We start from the raw sequence: 23042 nt of genomic DNA on the forward strand, positions 1-23042 counted from the left end.
AACATCCAATGTCATAACCTAGTTTACAAATGGACATGAGAAGTTTCTGCCTGGGAGAATGTTTTAAGATTAAGATCATCATCATCATCATCATCATCATCATCATCATCATCATCATCATCATCATCTTAGCCATTGTCTATCCACTGAAGAGGCCATGCAGAAGATTAAGGTGTATATTTAAAACTAATGGAGTCACAAACAGGGGTTTCTTACCTAGTTTTAAAGAAATAGATTTAGTTTAACAATTACAAATTACTACCTATTTTGAAAAGACCTTTAATAGCATGGCATAAACGGCATGCTTGTTCCTACTATTCTATTTTTATTGTGCTAGTTCCCTAAAGAAAGGGAACTAGTCTCAAGCGATACATAGGTCTTTAGGAAATGTCCATCTGCATTTCCTCTTCACCAGTTCAAGAGCCCTGGCAAGGAGCAAATTATATGTGAAAGCGATGAAATGAACTTGGAAAGAAAGAAAAAAAACCTTACCGCTGCTGTGGGATAGATATGATGTTTCACCAGTTCCTGAAGCTTATTTATGCCCTAGTACAGGGAGGGAAAAACAATTACAGGCTGTCCTTAGATTTAATGGTTGAGGATTACACAAGAGATTGTGAATAACAACCTCTTGTCCATGTACATTATATTTCAAAATCAGAGTTTCTTCCTGAAGGACAGCATGATTTGTATGAATATACCAAATTAATTTTCACTCTAAAAAGTTTGAATTTAACAAGAAGGGATTTTTGCATTGCCCTGTGCAAAAGGATCAGAGTGATAAAATGAAAATTAAAAGCTGCAGAAGGTTAATTCTTACCTCTGTACTTAATACCAATCATTCTTTCTCTACTCTGCAGTTGGATTCTGACTTCCCCATTCCAATTTAAACAAAACCCCACATATCTAAATTGCTGTGTTCTAAATCAATCTAACATTACCAGTGTCTGTTATAAAAACAGTTTTGCTAGAGACTAAGTCAGAGGGAAAGCATGTTTATTTTATTTAAAATTGTGCTTTGCCATTCTGCTCAATGTTACTGAAGAATGCATACAGACCAACTTTCAATTTACCTAATTAAGAGCCTATCTCTTTTAATAAAATGTGCTTGTAAATGCTGCGGCTAAATTGTGCATGTTTTGCTGTCATAGACAGCTGATAAACAACATTGTCTTTGCAATTAATTCTTCTGCTGATATCAGCCAGATTTTGTTGCAGGAAAAAGCAGCAGAGACAGAGACCTCAAAGACTGCTGAAAGCAAGATAACCCTGAAAGATGTCAAAATTGTTATGCCTTTCCCCCAATAGTTAAATTAGAGAGATCCATGAGTTTCCTCCATTCATTAGATCAGTGTTTCTCAGTCTCAGCACCTCGAAGATGGGTGTACTTCAACTCCAAGAATTTGCCAGCCAGCATAATGTCTACCTATCTTCAAAGAGCTTAGCATTAGATTGAAGGAAATTGATCTAATCCTAAACTCTAAAATCTACCTGACTCTTGGGTTAATACCCCAGAGTGTTGCAGGAGAGTATATTCAAATTGTGAAACATCCCTACCTCCAAATAGTTTGGTTGAATCTCTCCCTCCCTCCTCCCTCCCTCTCCCTTTCATGCTCTCCCTCCCTCTCCTGATCTCTCTCTCCTTCTCCCTCATGATCTCCCTTCCTCCCCCTCCCTCTCTCTCATTAACAGAGAAGGAAACCTACCTCCCCCCTCTAAACTCTTGTTTTTACTTTGTTTTACTTTTGTAACTTTAATCCATTTTATATTTATAAGTGTTATTATATTTTGTTTTATTTTAATTAAGCCTCTCAGAATTGCCTGAACCAAAAGATAGATGGTAAATAAACTTGATCAATAAAATAAATAAATATCATTTATATGGCTATCCATCACAAGTTCCTGACACTGAATGGCTAACAGTGCTAAATATATATGTATATGTATGTGTGTGTGTGTGTGTGTGTGTGTGTGTGTGTGTGTGTGTATCTCTATCTATCTATCTATCTATCTATCTATCTATCTATCTATCTATCTATCTATCATCTATCTATCTATCTATCTATCTATCTATCTATCTATCTCTATCTCTATCTCTATCTCTATCTCTATCTCTATCTCTATCTCTATCTATCTATCTCTATCTATCTATCTCTATCTCTATCTCTATCTCTATCTCTATCTCTATCTATCTATCTATCTATCTATCTATCTATCTATCTATCTATCTATCTATCTATCTATCTATCTATCTATCTAAGATTTTTACAACCCCTGGTAAGCCCCAATTATGGGAGGAAGCTAACTGCTAACCCAATATTTTTACTGTTGCCTTTGTTATATTTGTGTTTTTTTATTTGTGCTGATAAATAAATAAAGGGAGACTAGTATAGATCTATTTCAAGCTATTTAGCTCTCATCAGCTAGCCATACCCCAGTGTTCAAATCTCAGTAAGGGTATGGCTAGCTGATGAGAGCTAAATAGCTTGAAATAGATCTATACTAGTCTCCCTTTATTTATTTATCAGCACAAATAAAAAAACAATATATATATACATATATATATACATACACATACACACACATACATACACACACACACACACACACACATATAAAAAAGAGAAAAACAAAAACCACACAATAAAACAGCAGCCAAGGTAAAAACAGACCTATCAGCCCCAAAATAACATAACACACACGCAGACTCAGCCCATTTTCAGAACCTCAGACCCAGTGACACAAACAAGTACCAATTTCCAGTCACTATCTGAGCTATTGAGTGTAACTCCCAAAATTCTAAATAGCTTAGGGCTGAGTCATTTGATGGACTACATCTGAAACCTATCCCTGTATTAAGATTGGCACAAGAAGCTCTCTTGTGAAGATACTCATACTTTTCTTCAGCATATGGGAGATGCTACTTCCTGTGTTACTCTCAAACTAGAGAAGTTTCCTTTGGAAGTTGCAATTAGCTTTAGCAAAAATTTGGATTAAAATGGCCAATAAGCATAATCATTCTCCAATGTAGCAATTCCCACCTCTCTGTGCATGTGCATTTATGTTGTTCATATGTGTATACAATAAGCATATACTAAATGCATATAGAAGATTTAGTAACATTAAAATCTATCTCTCTATACAAAACCTCCATTAGATATTTCCCATTAGAATATTTAAATTCTGTAACAAACAAAAACATTCTGCAGAACAACAGATACAGGACAAAATAAAACCCGTATTTACAATAATGGCTTCTTAAACAAGCTATAATTTAGACATTTTATAGAAAGTTGCCTTTAAAAAGGCATACAGAATCAATTCTTACAGCTGTCCTAATTTACCAATGTTTCCCATATTGGGAAGATAAAACAATTGGCTAAATGAGTGTGTTCAGAATGAAAACTCATATCCTTTTAATCCTCAGACTAAAAAATAGCAAAAATAGTCTCACCTCTGTGAAGAGATAAATTAGCCTTCCATCTCTTAATTTATCCACTGCTTCATTACTTGGGACAAACACAGTAAAAGGTCCAGGGCCATCCAAAATTGATGGAAGACCACAATTCTGCAAAATATTAAGCACCATGATCATTAGATAACTTCAGTGTGAAATGATTAATTAGCAAAATCAACATTTCTGGGGGTGAATTATGCTAAGCAACTAAATCATTCGAATCAATTATTCTCAGCATTCCTGACAAAGTTCCAATTCAAAGTTCCAAACTACATTCCTATTGAAATAGTCAAATGCTTTCTATAGCTGACTAAGGATTAACTGATTTGAACAAGATTTGGTGCAAAGAAAATGACACTCAGATGTTTCTGAGTAAAGTTTTGCACATAGACAATGGGTGGGAGAAACATTTGAAGGAAGGAAATCCTGATCCTGCTTCTTGTGTGAGGAAAGGATGAATTTCTTACTGCCCCAAAGCAATATTACGGAAATGAATCAATTCTTCATGAGTTTTACTAATATTTTAATGATCTTTATAATCTATTATATTTAATCTTCTGTTTGATCTCTTAAAAGGGAACCCTGGTTTGGTATCCAATCGTGGATCGTGAAAATATTAAATGTTTAAAAAGCAAAACCAGCATTTTTTTCTGATAAAAAAAAGCTGCAGTATCAGCATTCATTTTATTCCCTCCTGAATATAGGAGAGATACTCACTTCTAACATAGTTTCAAACCGGCTGGCAATCTCCATGGAAGCAAGAATTTCTGCAATTGTTTTCTGCAAAAACAGATGGATTAGAATGAGAAGTGGTGGCATACACAGAAACACATTTCAGTTTGAAAGAGCTTAGTTATGAAATATGTAAGCGCAAACAAATAATGACACATTTTTCTCCTCTTTCTACTCTGTGCCATAACTAATGTACAGAAAACCTCTGAGTTGTACTCCCAATGTTTTCCTTCCCATTGAGTTCAGTAGAACTTCCTCCTTAGCAACTGCGATGATAGCATAATCTAAGTTACTAAATATACATGTCTATCTATGTATACCTATGAGCCACGGTGGCACAGTGGTTAAAGTGCAGTACTGCAAGCTACTTCTGCTGACTGCTGGCAGACTGGCAGTTCAAATCTCACCATGCTCAAGGTTGACTCAGTCTTCCATCCTTCCAAGGTGGGTAAAATGAGGACCCAGATTGTTGGGAACAATATGCTGACTCTGTAAATCGCTTAGAGAGGGCTATAAAGCACTGTAAAGTGGTATAGAAGTCTAAGTGTTATTGCTATGTATGTGAAGCGTTTGCATCCTGCATTCTGAATATCCTAAATTTGGATGGCTTTCAAGATATGAACCAACACAGAGGATCTGAATCTTAGTTCACCACAGGAGAAAAATCCACCAGAAACCGAGGAGGTAAAATAAACATGGTGCTTTAAAGCTTTTTGTATGTATTCAATTTCCTGTTTTGCCAATGACTTGTAGAAAGATAGAGTAATTAAAAACAACTGATACAAAAACAACTGATTGTTATCTGCAAATATTGTACATTTAGGCTTCATGATAATTTTCTGGAAATCCTTAGAGGAATTGATCGAGCAAAAAGTAATATAACATTGCTCTATCTCTGCATGCCCAGGGTTTTTGTTTTTTTAAAGGTGAGTTAAAAGAGATGTAAAGACATATTGAATCAGAGTTGGTTCTTGGTAACTATGGAGACATGTCCATGAGGGCTTCTTAGCAACAACGCAAAGTGATTTGCTATTATTTTTTTCTAGCATTTTTAAAAACTTCCCAGTAGAGTGAGTTAAGAAAAATCTTGTCATTTTGAGTGATGGATAAGTAAATATAGAAAATAAGTGGTAGTTCCCAGATAGCTTCCACGGTATCCAGAAAGTTTTTATGGAGTTTATTTCAATTATAAAATTATTTAGGATATTGTATGCTGCACCACAAAGTAACAACTTTGAATGCTATATTTAGTGCCTTTTGGCCTCAGGAAGATGGAAGAGAACATTGTGGTATGGCTAACATTTTATGAGTGTACCCATCACATTATCTCAACATTCCAAATCTTCCTAGGACCAATGATTAGCAATAGCAGTAGACTTATATATACCGCTTCATAGGCCTTTCAGGCCTCTCTAAGCGGTTTACAGAGAGTCAGCATATTGCCCCCAACAATCTGGGTCCTCATTTTACCCACCTCGGAAGGATGGAAGGCTGAGTCAACCCTGAGCCGGTGAGATTTGAACCGCTGACCTGCTGATCTAGCAGTAGCCTGCAGTGCTGCATTTAACCACTGCGCCACCTTGGCTCTGAGTAGTTTGGGAAAACTGGAGGAAATAAAATTGTAAGTGATATTTGCTTCCTAGTATACCCTACTATTAAGCAGTAGGGGTTGTGTGGAACTTTATAGTGTCAAACCATTCGCATGAGTCTAATGCTATGAAAAAGTATAGTAGAAAGGCTTTATATCATGGGTGTCCAAATTTTGCCTTGCGTGGATCATGTTGAGTGTAGAGAAATTGTTCTTGGGGCCATATATAACATATAATTAATACGCATTATTAAATTTCCTTTCCCCCCCCCCCAATATTTTTATTATATCTTGTGGGGCGTATTACTAGCTATCCAGACCACATGTGAGTTGGAAACATCTGTTTTAGATTGATTCTAGGTTAGAAGTACAATTGTGCTTCTAATTATAGAAGCACAATTCTTAAAAGCTATTTCGTTTAAGGAATTATCCCTATACACTACCTATGACTCTGTTTTCATAAGGAAAAAGAATATTCATCATACCTGAGCATTATCAGAGTTATCTGTGGTGTCCATTTTCCTTATAGGGTTAACAATATGTATAACACCATTAGCTGCTGGCAAATTGAAGTCAGTGATGGAATAGTAGTTCCTTGGAGAATCTGAGTAAATGTACTCAGCTGGCCTCTTCTGGAGAGCAATACAAGGTTTTTCTATGATAAATATTTCTCTACAATTAAGTTTTATTATTGCTTTGACATTTTATTGCAATTGTTAATACTTGTAAATGCAGTTATTGTTCTTGAAAAGTAGAGTGCAGTTGGGCTTTAGACCAGGGTTTAGGTTGGGGATGGCATTCATCAGATGGTGGAAGAGGGGCAAGCATGGTGCACCCAATTTTGTGCTACTTGATCTCTCAGCAGCTTTGCATACTGTCAACCATAATATCTTTTTGGACTAGCTTCATTGGAGATGGCAGGCACTATTTTACGCTGGTTTTCCTCCTTTCTCTGTGCCTGGTTTCAATCAGTTATAGAATAGAATAACAGAGTTGGAAGGGACTTTGGAGGTCTTCTATTCCAACCCCCTTCCTAGGCAGGAAATCCTACACCACTTCAGACAAATGTTTATCCAATTTCTTCTTAAAATTTTCCAGTGTTGGAGCATTCACAACTTCTAGAGGCAAGTTGTTCCACTAATTGTTCTAACTGTGAGTAAGTTGCTTCTCTCCTTGATCAGTTTCCACCCATTGCTTCTTGTTCTACCCTCAGGTGCCTTGGAGAATAGTTTTACTCCCTCTTCTTTGTGGCAACCCTTGAGATATTGGAACACTGTTATCATGTCTCCCCTAGTCCTTCTTTCTCTTAAACTAGACATACCCAGTTCCAGCAACCGTTCTTCAAATGTTTTAGTCTCCAGTCCCCTAATTATCTTTGTTGCTCTTTTCTGCACTCTTTCCAGAGTCTCCACATCTTTTTTACATCGTGGAGACCAAAAACTGGATACAGTATTCCAAGCATGGCCTTACCAAGGCAAACCTATGACAGGTAGGAAGAGATTATGCCCAGGCCCCCTCACTTGGGGTTGCTGCAGAGTTGAGTTCTTCCTCCCTTTTTTTAACACCTACATGAAACTGCTGGGATTGTGGTCAGAATTACCAATATGTAGATGATACCCAGTTGTATATTTCAGTCCCTGACTGATCAGATAATGTCCAACCTAGTGTTTGAAGGCTGTACAGGTTGGAATGGGAAGGGCAGGTTTTGTCTTTTTGTCCTTTCTTCTCTGAAATCTGGAGGTATTCTATTATTGACTTTTATGTGAAACTTCTGTACAATCTAGGAGGCCATCTTGGACTCTCAGCTCCTGATTGCAAAGCAGATAGAAGCAGTGGGCTTTGCAGAGGCATGTCTTGTATATCAATGGATCAGGGGGGCCTTCATATAGTAATTCATGCCCTAATCACTACACTATTGTGCTCTAGATGTTCGGGGATAGGCCCGTCCAAATCCCAAGCACCGTCAGACCCTAATCATAGAGAAATTGAACTTAGCAATGGAGTCAAGTTACAAAGAGAAGCTAGTACAACAACAACAATCCCAACTGATCCCTACAACCCAATATAACGAATGGAATCTTACATCTGGTGACCTATGCAACAATGCCCTTGAAAACCACAAGAGATTTCCAGATGATCATTAGATCTCCACCTCTGCCCTGGGATTTTAGTTGATGCCATATCTGAAACCCACCTGGAATATCTCTGAAGGCCCCCCTCCCGAATGGGCTCCAGGGAATAACATAATGTTTGAATTAAATCAGTGAAATATAATTGTGATACTGAGTGCAATAATTGTAAAGGAAAACATTGGACAACTTTCCTTGGGCTGTTTAAAACTGACCTAAAATTTCAGGAAGGAAGGAAGGGAGGGAGGGAGGGAGGGAGGGAGGGACAAACTTGAGCTATAGCTTCATTTTTAGGATCTCGGGTCTGTAAAAAATATTTACCCATCCACGACATTCCACTTTATCTCCAGATAATGTCCATAAAAACAGAGGGTCACGTGTATTTTTTATCAAGTGCTGCCCAACTATTATATGCTTCCTGCAGAATTCCTGTGCATATGAGACCTTCATAGAGAGGAGATATGTAATGTTCCATATCAGTTTTATACAGATATCAAGCACTACATCTAAAATTAGAACAAATAAGTTATCATGGCACATATTGGATTATTTCTCTTTTTTTTTTATTCTCCTTTCTTTCATTATTGTATTTCTTTTTCAAATAACACACATAGATGACACATTACCTGACAACAGCACTTCAGTTTTTTTTTAATGGTACCATCGTGCTTTTCTTTAGATGACTTTTGGGGTTATTTTTTAAAATAATAAAATATAATCACTGTGAATCTCTAGCATGTACAAAATGGTATTGAGAGAGCGATCCTATACATTAGCCTTTCTGAATGGGTCAAAAGACATTGTAAGGAGATTCACCTGACAAATGAAGGCAAATATAAATGTCCCAGGATAATGATGAAAGATCGCATCTGGGTCGGTCACCGGGACTAGAGATTTACTTTCCTGAGCTTTCAAACTCATGCTGGAGCCCATCCTCAGGGAACTTCACTCTATTGGAATACATGCTTTGGGCTATTCTGTGAGTTATGTTTATGTGGTGCCTTCCTGTTGGCTGATTGGTGTGTTGATAGCTGGTGATTGGCTGTTGTTTCCTTGTTCTGCCAAGCCCTTCAGTCCTAAGTCCTAAGATGGTGGTAAATCAGCACTCCTGTTAACTGACAAGGGGCACCAGGGATGGGTTGCTGCTGATTTTACTACTGATTTGCAACCCGCATGCATGCACTGTTCAATGCCCCGACTCTGGGGTGTAGCAGGCCTGGGTTGCTGCCCGTCTTGGTCCCAGACCTGAATTTCACTACCAATTCGGCCAAACCAGAAGCAACCCACCTCTGAGGGGCACATTTTCCAGGCTTTAATTATTTCCCTGGCTATTTCTTACCCACATGTCCAATGAGCCTAGATGCTGCAAAATTAAATGTGTGTGCTTGTTCATTGCAATGTGAGTCTACCAATGAGTTCGGGTCTCCTCATCTCACCGCTTGCTTGTGTTCTTGCAATCTGATGCTTAGCTTCCTCCCCATTTGCTCTACATATTCACAGGGGCAATCCATGCAGGGGATCTGGTAGATTACATTGAAAGTATCTCCCACTGCCAAGCGATCTTTAGAATGCATAATTTGTCCTCATATGGTAGCCTCCGGGCAGTGTGCGATGTCCACTTGCAGATCTTGGAAGCTGTATGCTACTGCTTCTGAAATGTTTTTGAGCTATGGCAGAGTGTGCCACATAGTTGCTCTTTTAGCTTCTTTCTTTTCTCTCCTGTGCATTTTGTGCAGGCATTTTGTAATAAGTGCTTGTGGGTACCCAATCCACTTGAATTGTTCATATAGGCACCTTCTTTCCAGTTGCTGGGTACTACACTGGGTTCTCACTCTGCCAGATACAGCTCTTTTTGTGTGACAGTGGATGATTATTGTTAAAGAATGTGTGGAGTGTTGCTGGCCTTACAATGAACCATGGTTTCTAAACTTCACCTCCTTTGCAAGCCCCACAAATAATTACCCATCTATCTCTCCCTTCCCCTTCATTGTAATTCTCTCTGAAAAACAAACACAGTGAGTAAAAATACCAAATGATAATCTTCATCAAGAAGGACCGTGGTAGCCTTACTTCAGACACAAATACTAGGAGTAATTAATTAATAAGAGAAAAGAGTACTTACACTGAAGTTAAATTGAGGAGAGATTTTTCCGGTAGGCACAAAAACTGTGAAAGGCCCATAGTTCTCCAGGGCTAACGAACAACCTTTATCTGTTAAAAGATTCCATACCATACATTCATTAAAAAAACAACACCTGAATATCATTAATAATCATGCATACAACTGGAAGCATTTTCTTTAACAGACTATATGAATGAGCCATGGTGTTGTAGTGGTTAGAACGCAGTATTGCAGGCTAATACTGCTGACTGCCAGCAGTTTGGCAGTTCAGCTCTCAGTGGCTCAAGGTTGACTCAGCCTTCCAGCCTTCTAAGGTGGGCAAAATGAGAACCCAAATTGTTGGGGGCAATATGCTGACTCTGTAAACCGCTTAGAGAAGGCTGTAAAGCACTGCGAAGTGGTATATAAGTCTAAGTGCTATATGCCTTAGATGTGCAGGTTGAAGGTTTTATGAAGACATCTTCATTATATTTCTGTTTCTATCCCCTACTTGGGCAACCCTGAATTGGACTGAGAGGTTGAAAGAGACATTTAATTCTTTCTCAACATTTACAGCATTTCTCCAATCAACACTGTCCACCCAGCTGCTACTTGCCAGAACAGGTAACATATGCAAGTACTTATCTATTTCCCACCAAAAGGGAAGCAGGATACAACATATACTTAATTTTCCATGTTAATATGTACATCTCTATGTTTAGTGATTCATGGTTAGGTATATTTGGATCTCTTTTAAATTTAGTTTAATAATATAATATTAAATTATCTTTAGCATTTGCATCCATCCCGAAAGAAAAAAAGACCCACCAAAAGTTTTCAGCATCCTTGAATATGAAGGCCTCTTTTTAAAGACAATAAAAAAAGTTAGGAGATCTAGCTATGGCGTCCCAATATATTTTGATGTGTAGCTACAAATGAGATAGTTTAACACAATCAGCTGAATTACCTTCTTCCTTGTTCTGAAATGTATACTTGATCTGAATTAAAAGTTTGTGTGCCCTGGATTATATTTTTGTAGGAGATGATCAGGCTGAGCTGAGGGATGGGTGAAACATGTCATAAGTCTCAAGTTCCTTCATGCCAACAAGAGCTCAGCCCCTCTTCTACCCTGTTGACTCTTATCTACTGCCAATTTGCTTTGACCATTAGCAGTTCAGATTCTTGTAGAGAATGATAGCTTGCAATACACTTCTATTCATTTGAATTCCCTTGGCTCCTAATTTCATGCACTTGACATTTTTTAATTGTTTTCTGAATTAACAAGTTAATTTAATCAATGCTGCTACCCTTTTAAGTAAGCACATCAGTTGTGAGTATCGTAGGATTCTTCTCATTTATAGTATTCAAAGAAATCAATCTGAAACAATTAGAATAGTTCAATGATTTTCTACCCAATTGCAATTATGTATGGTTAAATTCACTCAGAAAAGAAAGTTACCGAATAATGTCAGTGCATCATTCAATTCCCTGGAATATCTTCCATATCTATTTTTGTTAACGATTTCACTCAGGATAGTTTTGTAACAGTGACTTCCAACATTGATTTCTCCTGTTGAGCAGATGCAGCTGAACAAAAGAGGGTGATATAAGATGAGGTTTGGGCAACTGTCCCATTATTAAGTATTTTGCAACCAATTCACATTTAGCAGCTGCAGTCTTTTAAAAAAATATATTTTATTTATACAAACATACATGCTTTTTGAACAATGTGTTGTCTGATTTTATCTGCTTATACATAATATCTTTCCAATTTCTAATTTCTACCTCTATTTTCTAGTCATAGATAAAACAAATCCCATATTAAAAATATTCTGTATTTTACCTCATTTAACAACTGACTCACGTACCAATATAAATTTGGGGCTCAATTGTGGTTATAAATAAAGGGCCACCTCTAGTGACAAAAGGCATAGAAAATGCCAGTGTCAACCTTCCTCAATGGTGCCATCCTGATCATGTTAAGCTTCAAACCCAGTGTCATTTGATTATTGCAGAGGTAGAAGTCCAACATATCTAAGGAATATCATATTGGGGAAGGCTGCTCTAGTTCATATCTGAATTTGTCAAAGTGAACCAGTCTTTCTTTTCTTTTTGACACCCACATTTGTAACATGGAATGTTAATAATATTGGCATTCCGTGCTTGGAAAGATGCCAAATGTAACTTTTGTAAAACCTGAAGAGCAGAGTGGAGTTTCATTGGTATCTAAAAACTCAGGTTAGAAGGAGGTGATACTATGGCCAAAATGGCCAACTATCACCAGATTTGCATAAAATTCCAAGGGAAGCATATGGTTTTTAAAACAATGATTCTTGGATGCTAGTGACACTCATAACTAGAGAAGGACATAATTGAGCTAGGAATTCAAAGGAAAAGTACCATTCTTCTCTTGCAGCCTAGTGAAGCTCTATGAGGCTAGAACAAAGTAGCCACTCCTATGCAGGTGAACAATTTTGCTCTGTGTGATGATCATAGAAAGGCCACATTTGCAAGGAGAAACATTACAGGCTGCTTTGCAGGTATTGGCCTCTAATATTGAAAAACAAGACTTCTTTTTTTTATATTTTCATTGATGGAGAATAAGCAGCTTTCCAATAAAAAGATACTGTACTCCTGCTACCTCCAATAAATAATATATAAATTTTAGGAATGTTGATGTATTTGTAGCTCTTGCCATATTGTATTGAGCATATAATTTGAGTAACTTTATAGTGGGGATTCCCAAGTCTAAAAATACTGCCTTCAATATTCAGGACAGAGGTTTTCGGAATGAGCAAATATATGTTTTGAATCTTTGTTCAAAAAATATGCCCTGCTATTTTTGGATATTATTCTACCATAACACTGATCTGAGCTTTTTAGGAGAAAAATGGGATAAAATACTTAACAGAAAATGAATGCATGTATCAAAAATTACATTTCACTGGGAACTAGTCCTTCATATCTCTGTCTGTCTGTCTGTCTCTGTCTGTCTCTCTGTCTCTCTGTCTCTCTGTCTCCGTCTCTGTCTCTCTGTGTCTCTCTCTGTGTCTCTCTGTGTCTCTCTCTCTGTCTCTCTCTGTCTCTCTCCCTCCCTACCCCCTCTCTCCTAAGATACATAGAAAACATGTAAACCAGACTTCTGAATTTAGTATTATAGCAAACGATAGAAATTCAGAATACCTTCTATTTTGAATTCATGCTGGGCTGCTGAAGTACTTACTTGAAAAACCCATCAGGGGTCATTTTACACTTCTTTTTACCACCGTCGCAAAAAAATGCTGGGCATTCATTGGTGGGTATGCAATTATTTATCCCTCCTCTTTCCCTTTTCATTCCTACTTTACATTGGCAAAGTGGCTATGGAAATAGAAAGAAGACTAGTCACAATGCCGTAGGCCCCTGCAAGGCTTTAAAGGTAATTACCAACACTTCAAATAAGAACACAAAAATCACTACAAATCAAAATCAACATGGGTCCTAGACCCAATATACAAACATAAGCAAAAATATCATGAAATAATATGAAATGTTTTTTTGTCAAATATTAAATGAATGAACAAGCAGCAGGTGTCATGATTCTAATACATAACATTATTAAACAAAGGGATCCAGAGTTCATTACCTCTGTTGGCATGAGCCTTCTAGACAAAAAACATAGGAGTTAGGAGAGCCCTCAAATAACTTGGCCCTATTGCTAACTGTCTGCTTTCATACATAGCTGCTACAATCAAAGTACACTGCAAGGCACCATTTACCTTTCCTGTGTCCTGGGGAATGCAGTCGGTGGTATTTATAGGACAGCCTCCATTGTTGTCAAGACAGGGTTGCCTTTCTTGGCACACTCTCCCATTTCCTTTGTATCCCTCAGCACAGATGCACTGATATTTGGTTTCCTCGACAGTCTTGCAAACAGCATGTGGGGAACATGGAAAGGAGTTACAGGGATCTTGGGCTGAAAAGAAAGTAAATAAAAATATTCAGAGCTATAATAATGCAAAGTCAACTTTCAATACCAATAGGTTCTGTATCTGAAGAATCAAGCCCTTACCAACTACTAGAGTAATTAATTATATCTTAAGCTGTAAACAATTCCTCAACCCTGACTATATGGTTCTTCAGAACACCCGAAGACTATAGTGCTCAAACATGAAAGTAATATCCAATACATTTTCACCATCATGTAGGATTTACTTCTTTACTTTTTAAAAATACTGGGAGCTTGGATTAGGTCTCATTATAGTTTTCAGTGTTATCGATTACAAAGTCCTTCTGTCTTACTTGGTATTACTAGAGTTTGAGAGAATTTTTTGCCAAAACCTTTGGGGAGGACAAAAACTTTTTTTCTTACTGTGTAGTTTGCAGGCACTCTCTTAGCTCTGGTGAGATTGGAGATCCCCCTCCCAGTCAAATCTTTTCACCACCGTTTTGGTGATCATGGCTTGGTGAAGGGGTCATGTGACTGAGTGTGCATCAGTGACGCCAAGTTCCAACTGGTACGGACACGCGCAGCATGTGCGTACACGTGTACAGTGTACGCATGCATCTTAGCGCCTCTGCGACGCTCCAGCAGCTCAGCAGAGCGTCGTGCAGGCACTGTATGCGCTATGCGCATGTGCAGAAGTGCCAAAGACTTAAAAGACCAGTAATGAGGTCAGGCGGGCAGGTGGGCCCTCTGGAGCACCGTACTGGAACGGTATCCGGTGCTCCGGGCAGGCTCCGGTACGCCCATACCAGGGCGTACCACCTGCAACCCACCACTGCCACGCCCACTCAGTCACATGCCCCCCCTCTAACTACGCCCACTTAACTGGTAATACAATTTTTTGAAACCCACTCCTGGTTCTAAGCCACATTTCATGCATGCTCTGAATTCTTTAAGCAGAGTTGTGGTTTTGGGCCACATTCTCTATGCTTAAAGCTCTTCCAGAGTAGGTATCCTAACAATGACTGTAACAATAACTGATCTTTATGTTCACAAGCCAACTGCAATATTTATTTTTATTTATTTATTTAAAAGATGTACGTGACTGCTCCTCTTAAGCAACTCTGAGCCACTCACCCTAGAGAAGATGCAGACGGTGAAACAGAAGATTAAAATAAAATAAAAGGCAAAGCAATTTTCTGGCCCTCTCAATTGCTGTGGTTGCAGTCTGCAGGCTGAAGCAGGCTGTGTGGCAGAGAGCCGGTTTCCTCAGTTACAAAATAAATATGCAAAACAAAGCCCATCTGTGATGCTTTTATGAGGAGGCAGTGCCAAGTGGAAGAGAGAGGGTGTGTGATCCATGTGTGATAGTCTTTACAAACTGCATTAATGATTTAGTGTTGCAGCAATGGCATGGAGACGCTACAAATCACTACTCTAGAAGACTAGCCTCTCCTATGAAATTCCCCTTTTCTATTTTCAACAATTAGAGGTGTCTGAAGTGTTGTTTAATCAAGAACAATATCACCTGTACAAGGAGGAGCATCAACAGGCTGAGGCAAAGCCCAGGATTCATAGAAACACAACAAAACTTTTCAGAAGGAACTACTTAGTGGTTGTGGAATGCTGAATTTTGTTGGCAGAAGAAATGAACAACCAGTTGGCAATGAGAATGATATAGAACAATTTATCCAGCCTGGTTTCTTCCAGGTATCTTGAACTACAGCTCCATCATGTCTTAGCATGTTGATTGACAATGAGTGAAATTTAGCTCAACACTGTTAGGAAAGACTGGAATAGAATGCTCTGGAACAGAGGTCTTCAAACTTGGCAACTTTAAGACTTGTGGACTTCAACTCCCAGAATTGAGAATATGCTGGGTGGAGAATTCTAGGAGTTGAAGTGCACAAGTCTTAAAGTTGCCAAATTTGGAGATCCCTGCTCTGGAAGGAAACATGATTGATGGCTGGAATCATTGAAGCAGTGGTGAAATTCATTTTTTTTTACTACCGGTTCTGTGGGTGTGGCTTGGTGGGGGTGGCAGGGAAGGATACTGCAAAATCTCTATTCCCTCCCCACTCCTGGGAGAACGATATTGCAAAATCTCTATTTCCATCCCACTCTGGGGCCAGCTAGATGTGATATTTGCCAGTTCTCCGAACTACTCAAAATTTCTGCTACCAGTTCTCCAGGACCTGTCAGAACCTGCTGAATTTCACCCCTGCATTGAAGAATGTTTTCTATTACCTCTTGTAGATCTCATTGTATGAATTCTGTTTACAAGAAGTATAAAGAAGACACGTGTGGAGTACTTTGAAATGCTCTAACATGCTACATAAAAATTCAAGGTTTCCTCTCACCTAGACAATTAATCCCAATTTTCTTGTAGCCTGGAATACATTCACACTCAGCCTTCCCATTCTTTACCACACAAAGGGAGTTGGCTTCACAGATTACACCACCACAATTGGGAACTTCTGGAATCACAAAAGATGATTATTTGAAATTAGAGCCTCTAGAGAACATAAAAGAAAACATAAAAACCTGGGTACTTGAGAGACCGCCTTCTGCCAATTACCTCCCTATGACCAATTAGATCCCACAGATTAGGCCTCCTCCGGATTCCATCAACTAGCCAGTGTCAACTGTCGACCCCCCGGGGGAGGGCATTCTCTGTGGCTGCTCCAGCCTTCTGGAACGATCTCCCCCTGAAGATTCGGACCCTCGCCACCCTTCAGGCTTTCTGCAAAGCCGTTAAAACCTGGCTGTTCCAGCAGGCCTGGGGCTGATGAGTTCCCAGCCCCACTCGAATTGTTGCGGCTGTTGATGAGTTTTTAATTTGTTTTTTTGTATTTGTCTTGTCTTCTTGTTTTTTGTACTTCCCCTTTTCCCTATTTAGTTTGTTAGCCGCCCTGAGTTCCCTCGGGGAATAGGGTGGCATACAACTTTAATAAAACTAAACTAAACTAAACTAAAAGTATCATTTACCTCTACAGCTACAAGTATCTGAAAGTTGCATCACGATTATGCAGAGGGAGGAATTATTCACAGGATTCCAATTACTTAGATATGTCTTCATCAGAGAACTTGGAACTATATTTTGTGTTCCATTCTGATTGTCTCTTTATAGCTTGTCTATTTTAAAACAGACTCCCCAGGGTTAGAAATTTAATTAAAAGCACTACATATTTACACACAATCAGAATAGCATGTAATAAATCTTCCACGCTACTGCTTTAATTTTCTCTCCCACTGTAGAACTAATCTGTCTGCCTATAGGCAGCAAGCAGAAATCTCTCTCTGTCCCTTTGTGTGTGTGTGTGTGTGTGTGTGTGTGTGTGTGTGTGTGTGTGTGTGTGTTCTATGAGTGTGTACAGGGCGAACAAGGGTCAGTATTTATTATCTCTTTTCCTCTTATTTATTATCAACCCAGAAACTAAATATTGTATGTGACTCAGACTGTTCTGAATACCTGTTAAATATTTATTCCTAAATGAGCAGAAAAAGCTTCTTGGATGAGAAGCAAAACATCTTCAAAGGAAGACAAAGAAAGTCTAGTTGCCTCTTGAAAAACCACCTTTGGGATGACCATGACCTGGATGACTAAGAATTTCTGTAGATATTTATTCCTAAACTTTAACATGTTATTTATTGTCTAGCAAAAAAAAAAAAAAAAGATTGTCCCAGATAATTTCCAAGCTATGCTAGTTATTTCTGAAGCAACCTGATGGTGAGATCTGAAGACAAAAGGAATGTAAAAGGTAAACTTTTGTGCACTCACCTTGGTCACACCTGGGGCCAGTGTAGCCAGCATAGCAGGTACACTTTCCATCTCCAGAGGGACCATGGTTGCAAACTCCATGCTGACACTCACATACTAAGCAAGAGAAGATGATTAAATAATTCATACTTAAGAGTCTTATCAAAAAATATTGCAATCATTAATGTAGCTGGGAGCAGGAAAGTTTTGCTGGGAGCAGGGAAGTTTTACCATTAAGTTCATTGGCTACCTTTGAGCCAATCACTGTTGTTTGGATCAATCTTCTTCAAGGAGTTATTGTTGGAGAGATAAAATTAGCATTGTGCATCCCATCTTGAGCTCCCAAAGTAAAGTAAAGGTAAGCTCTCAAAGTAAAGGTATATAAAAAGCAAAACAACAAAATTAATAGAATTAAAGTTAAAATAAGTCATTAATATAGTTAAAATGAAAATCTTTGCAAATACAGAGAGAATGAGAGCTAAACACGCCTATGAGTGCAGTTCATAGCCTTTTGCCAGCATTTTGATGGTAGGGTATTTTTAAAAGATTCTTTGCTGATCATCTATATAACTGTGCAACTTAATAGCAGAAGAGATGGCCTGGCTAATATTTAGGCCTTGTAGCATTTAGACCTTCAAAGGTCAATATTATCTTGTAAACTATGCCTACTAGGCAACCCAGTGTGGATCTTTTACTACAAGCATCATGTTAACTGAGTGGTGGGATTTAGCCGGTTTGCACCAGTTCAGGCGAACCAGTTATTAAATTCTGTCCCTCCACTGCTATTAAAGTGGGTCCTGGGTACTGCATTGCAATGAAGACATGGGCAACAGACCGGCCGGCATGAGGAAAGGAGAAGGCTACTTTCCCTCTTTCTTCTCCCTGCTGCTCCTCCCCTCTTGTGCTGGCCAGTCTGTTTCCCATTTCTCCAGTGCAGTGCATCGCCCAGGATCTACTTTGATAGCAAGGGTGGGGGCAATTTAACAACTGGTTTGCCCCACATGTGTGGCAGAGATGGAGGATGGGGATGGGCCACGCCTCCCACAACAGCCAACCTGACCCTGGGCGAAAAGGTTATTCAATTATTTGAATCCCACCACTGAGTTAACTGTATATATCAACAGCCACCTGACCTCATCAACCTCATCCCAATCAACAGCCACCTGACCTCATATCACTTACAATTTCCACACTGTTTGCAAGTTTAAGTGTTTTGAACTGAAGCATGGACAACTGCCACTATAGAAAGGATTGAAAATTGATATATTGGTCTTAAAAGAACAAGCATCCCTGTTATCCAGCCAGCCTCTGAAAAGCCAGTGGTGATTGGAGATCCAGGAGCATTTTAATTTTCATGGAGAAGAACAACCAGAAAAAAAACTTGATCTATTTGAGAGTTATTCTAAAATGCAAAAGGATCTGCAAGCTCTTGTAATAAAAGTCATGCAGCACAGTGAAAAATGGGGCAAAAAGAGACTAAAATTAAATATAAAGAAGATCAAATTAATGACAACAGGTAGAACAACTAGCCTTAGAACTGACAAAAAAGAAATCAATTTGGTGAAGATCTTCCACCTTTTAGAATCAACCATCAACAGTAAAGGAACAAATAGTCAAGAAACATGGTATAGACTAGCATTTGATAAAGCTACTGCAAAGGCCTTGTAAAAGATATGTAAATGCTCAGATCAGAATTATGCAAACCAAGGTATGCCCTGGAATGGAAGCAAAATTTAGACTTTAAAAAAAGTAGAATAGCAACAGTATTGGCACTTTTGAAGTATGGGGTGGGGGGGGGAAACTCCTAAGAATACTGTGACATCCAAGAAGACAAACAAATGAAACATCAAACAAAACAACCCAAAGTTCTCACTCAGGGCACAAATGACAAGGCTGAAATTATTGTATTCTGGACATATTCTGTGAAGACGTAGCTTTCTTAAAAAATCTATAATGCTGGGAAAAACAGAAAAAGAGGAATAGCAAGACAGGGAAGAAGATGAATGGACTCAATTACACTGGTGATGTGTATTTACATTACATCAAAAGACCTGAAAGATCAGATTGTCATGGAAAAAGTCTATCTATGTCAGGGCTGTCAAACTCCTGGCTCACGGGCTGGAGACGTCACACGCTGGCCACGTCCATGTCCATGAAGGGGGGGGGAGAGTCTCAATAGTCACGTGATACTGCTGTGACGATCTATGTGATTGCTAAAAGTCAACAACAATTTTCTGGTACATAATCAATAGTTCAACCTTTTCCTTACCAATAGCACCTTGCTTGGAATTAATTTAAGCCTGTTCTACCCAATATTGATACTAGGTAGTGTTTGAGAATATTAATAATTTCCTTAGAGATTGAGATCTAGAATGGTGCAGCTGGGTGCCCCAATTTTCTACCAATCCACTTCATTATCCTCAGTTGCTTCATAAACCAAGGAGCTAATAAAGCTCTGCTGGTGAGAAGGCACTTAGGAGTTATAGTTTTGGCTGTTTTGAGTTATCACTGTATTCTGCAGATCAGAGATATCAGAAGTAATGTAGACAACATGAGAAATTTTCAAATGTATGAAGAAATCAATCCATATCCATCAGATACCTGGCCCAGAACATATTAACTGATTGCACATTCTGCAATGATTTACAATGCCCATTACTATGATCATGTGCCTATGATTTTCCCATCAGCTCATTTAAATTCTTCTTTAGTTGACTACCAGATATTAACTTGACTCATTTCAGTGAGATCTTGGGCTTGAGATGCTTACCAGATTGACAGTCAAGGCCAAAATGATTCTCATCCTTGCAATGTTGGCATGCAAAGCCACCATAATTTGCCTAAAGAAATTAAACAGATCAACATTTTAGAATGGCATTTTTATGTCCCATTGGTGGCAACTAAGATAGAAAAAGGAAGGAAGGAAGGAAAGAAAAAAGGAAAGAAAGAAAGAAAGAAAGAAAGAAAGAAAGAAAAAAAAAGAAGGAAGGAGGGAAGGAAAGAAAAAAGGAAAGAAAGAAAGAAAGAAAGAAAGAGAAGAAAGGGAAGGGAGGGAGGGAGGGAGGGAGGGAGGGAGGGAGGGAGGGAGGAAGGAAGGAAGGAAGGAAGGAAGGAAGGAAGGAAGGAAGGAAGGAAGGAAGGAGGAAGGAAGGAAGATCTTGGCTTTCCTAACAATAAGGCTGATGAAATTGTAGTCTTACAAGGGCTGCAGAACTACAACTCCTGCAGATCTTTCACTGATGTTGCTAACAAATGTTGCTGGAAGGTGTGTTTCAGTAACACCTGGGAGACCACCAATGGTTTATTTCTGTGGGATAATACACAGTATACAAAGAATCCATCCATACGTATTATTATCAATTTGCATCCTTGTTAACGTTAAAATTAAATCTCCTCCTTTGTTCTTTCAAGAAGTCATGTAATCATTATTCCAGAATAGGGCGCACGTGTAAAGAAGAGAGATGGAACTAACAAATCTTACCAAAAATTGTTTTAAAAATGGGGGACTAAGAGCGGTCAGCTCCAGTCAGAGCTGAAGAAGCTTCTTGGATGAAAAGCAAAATGTTTACAAGAAACAAAGAACAAGAAAGTTCAATTGTCTCTTGAAAAAACAACAACTATGACCTGAATGACTGAGAATCTCCATAGACATGATGCACCAAAAGAATAGTCTTGGCTATAAACTGTCTAGCTTACTGCTAGTAAAATATTCTTGGAGAAAATAAACCCAGTCTTACATTACAAATGCAAGTTCCATTATTCCCATAGCCATCCAAACAGATTCCATGTTGGTTGCATACGTTTTCCGATCCACCAGGGCATTCTATAAGAGGAAGAGAGTTACCCATGCTTAGATTGTTTTAAAAACTGCGTTTTTAAAACCTATACTATTTTGTTTAAATGAGCCACAGAGGTGCAGTGGTTACTGTGCAGTACTGCAGGCTACTTTTGCTGCCTGCCGGCTGCCTGCAATTTGACAGTTCAAATCTCACCAGGCTCAAGGTTGATTCAGCCTTCCATCCTTTTGAGTAAAATGGGTAAAATGAGGACCCATATTGGTGGGGGCAATAGGCTGACTCTGTAAACCACTTAGAGAGGGATGTAAAAGCACTGTAAAGTGGTATAGTTGTCTAAGTGCTATTGCTATTGCTAAATCAGGTGCATCCTCATTGCACAGCATTATGAACAATGTATGCCCATTTCTTCTTTGTTCAATGGTCTTGTGGAGAGAGCTCTAGTCATATAAACACCAGGGTCCAATTTTGTTTCTTTGGGCCACCCAAGATAACAGGGAGCCTTCCTGAAATCTGGTTCCTTCAAAATAACAGAATCTTCCAAATCTAAAAGTACATCTTTTCCCCTCATCTTCACAGCTCAAGAAAATAAGGAGAGTCCCCTCTGAGACATTTGCCATGCTCCTTGCCTTCCTTCTGCAGGCTCAGCTGCTTCTTTTCTGACCGTTGTCTACTCTGTGGCTCTTCTTCCTGTCTCCCAAGGTTAGTCCTAGATGCCATTACAATTGGAGGCCCTTCTTTGCATATTGACTTGATTGGGATTGACTGTTGCATGTCAAATGTGCAATTGTTGTGTTATGTCTGCAACATGTTTTTTTAAAAATGCTCTCCTTTTGCTATTGAATGTCAGCATTGTTCATTGCCTGTACAATACGTGATGACTGGGGGTGTTTGTAAATGGATTAAATCATTGCTTGCAAAAGAAGGGAAGGTATTTATTATTTCAATTATATAGCATGCTGATGCTGCCTGCCTCTGTATGGGCCAGTGTTTAAATCTTATTCCTTACTGGATTTCAAGAGCTCCATGGCTTCAGTACATACGAACTCCAAAAGCTTGTCAAGCAAACATGCTTTCCAAACCATCCTATAAACCTCTGACTCCCTGGCTATGTGATATGTGTCGTACAGGCGAAGACTTACCATAGCATTGAGGACCCCAGTGTCCAGAGCAGCACTTTTTCTCTTCTCCTTCCTTCTTGCAGATGTAATAGCACCCCAATATAGACAGGGTGTTCTCACCCAATTTTACTGTATATCTGAAATAGGAAAACAAACATATGCCCAGACACAAAAACTTATCAGAAGGGGAATTACTGGTGGAGCAGTGGTAAGAATGCAGTACTGTATGAAATTCAATGGTGAAAAAAGTTAGGTTCTAGATTAGATTAGAGTTGGAAGGAACCTTGGAGATTTTCTAGTCCAACCCCCTGCTTAGGCAGGAAACCCTACACCACCCCAGACAAATGGTTATCCAGCATCTTCTTAAAAACTTCCAGTGTTCCAGACTAAAAATGAAAAGATTATGAGAAAATCCTCTAGATTCAAAAATAAGAG

At 38.7% G+C, this 23042-nt stretch overlaps 1 protein-coding gene across 1 annotated transcript in view; it reads right to left on the minus strand.

Annotated features, from left to right (window-relative positions):
• The window catches only part of STAB1 (stabilin 1), a 110874-nt gene that overhangs the window by 81418 nt on the left and 6414 nt on the right, over window positions 1-23042 (minus strand). The window contains exons 3-16 of the mRNA XM_087708218.1: window positions 22629-22744; window positions 21430-21515; window positions 20463-20532; window positions 17714-17809; window positions 16293-16409; window positions 13766-13962; window positions 13231-13367; window positions 11467-11594; window positions 10029-10117; window positions 8228-8350; window positions 6263-6481; window positions 4175-4237; window positions 3455-3568; window positions 493-546 (exon numbers count right to left, since the gene is read on the minus strand). Coding sequence (XP_087564344.1) covers window positions 493-546; window positions 3455-3568; window positions 4175-4237; window positions 6263-6481; window positions 8228-8350; window positions 10029-10117; window positions 11467-11594; window positions 13231-13367; window positions 13766-13962; window positions 16293-16409; window positions 17714-17809; window positions 20463-20532; window positions 21430-21515; window positions 22629-22744 — 1609 coding nt within the window. The remainder of the gene's footprint in view (window positions 1-492; window positions 547-3454; window positions 3569-4174; window positions 4238-6262; window positions 6482-8227; window positions 8351-10028; window positions 10118-11466; window positions 11595-13230; window positions 13368-13765; window positions 13963-16292; window positions 16410-17713; window positions 17810-20462; window positions 20533-21429; window positions 21516-22628; window positions 22745-23042) is intronic.

Source organism: Thamnophis sirtalis, unplaced genomic scaffold (genome assembly GCF_051295495.1).
Source record: "Thamnophis sirtalis isolate CommonGarterSnake01/CBP01778 unplaced genomic scaffold, rThaSir2_p1.2 scaffold_3, whole genome shotgun sequence".
NCBI classification, from domain to species: Eukaryota; Metazoa; Chordata; class Lepidosauria; order Squamata; family Natricidae; genus Thamnophis; species Thamnophis sirtalis.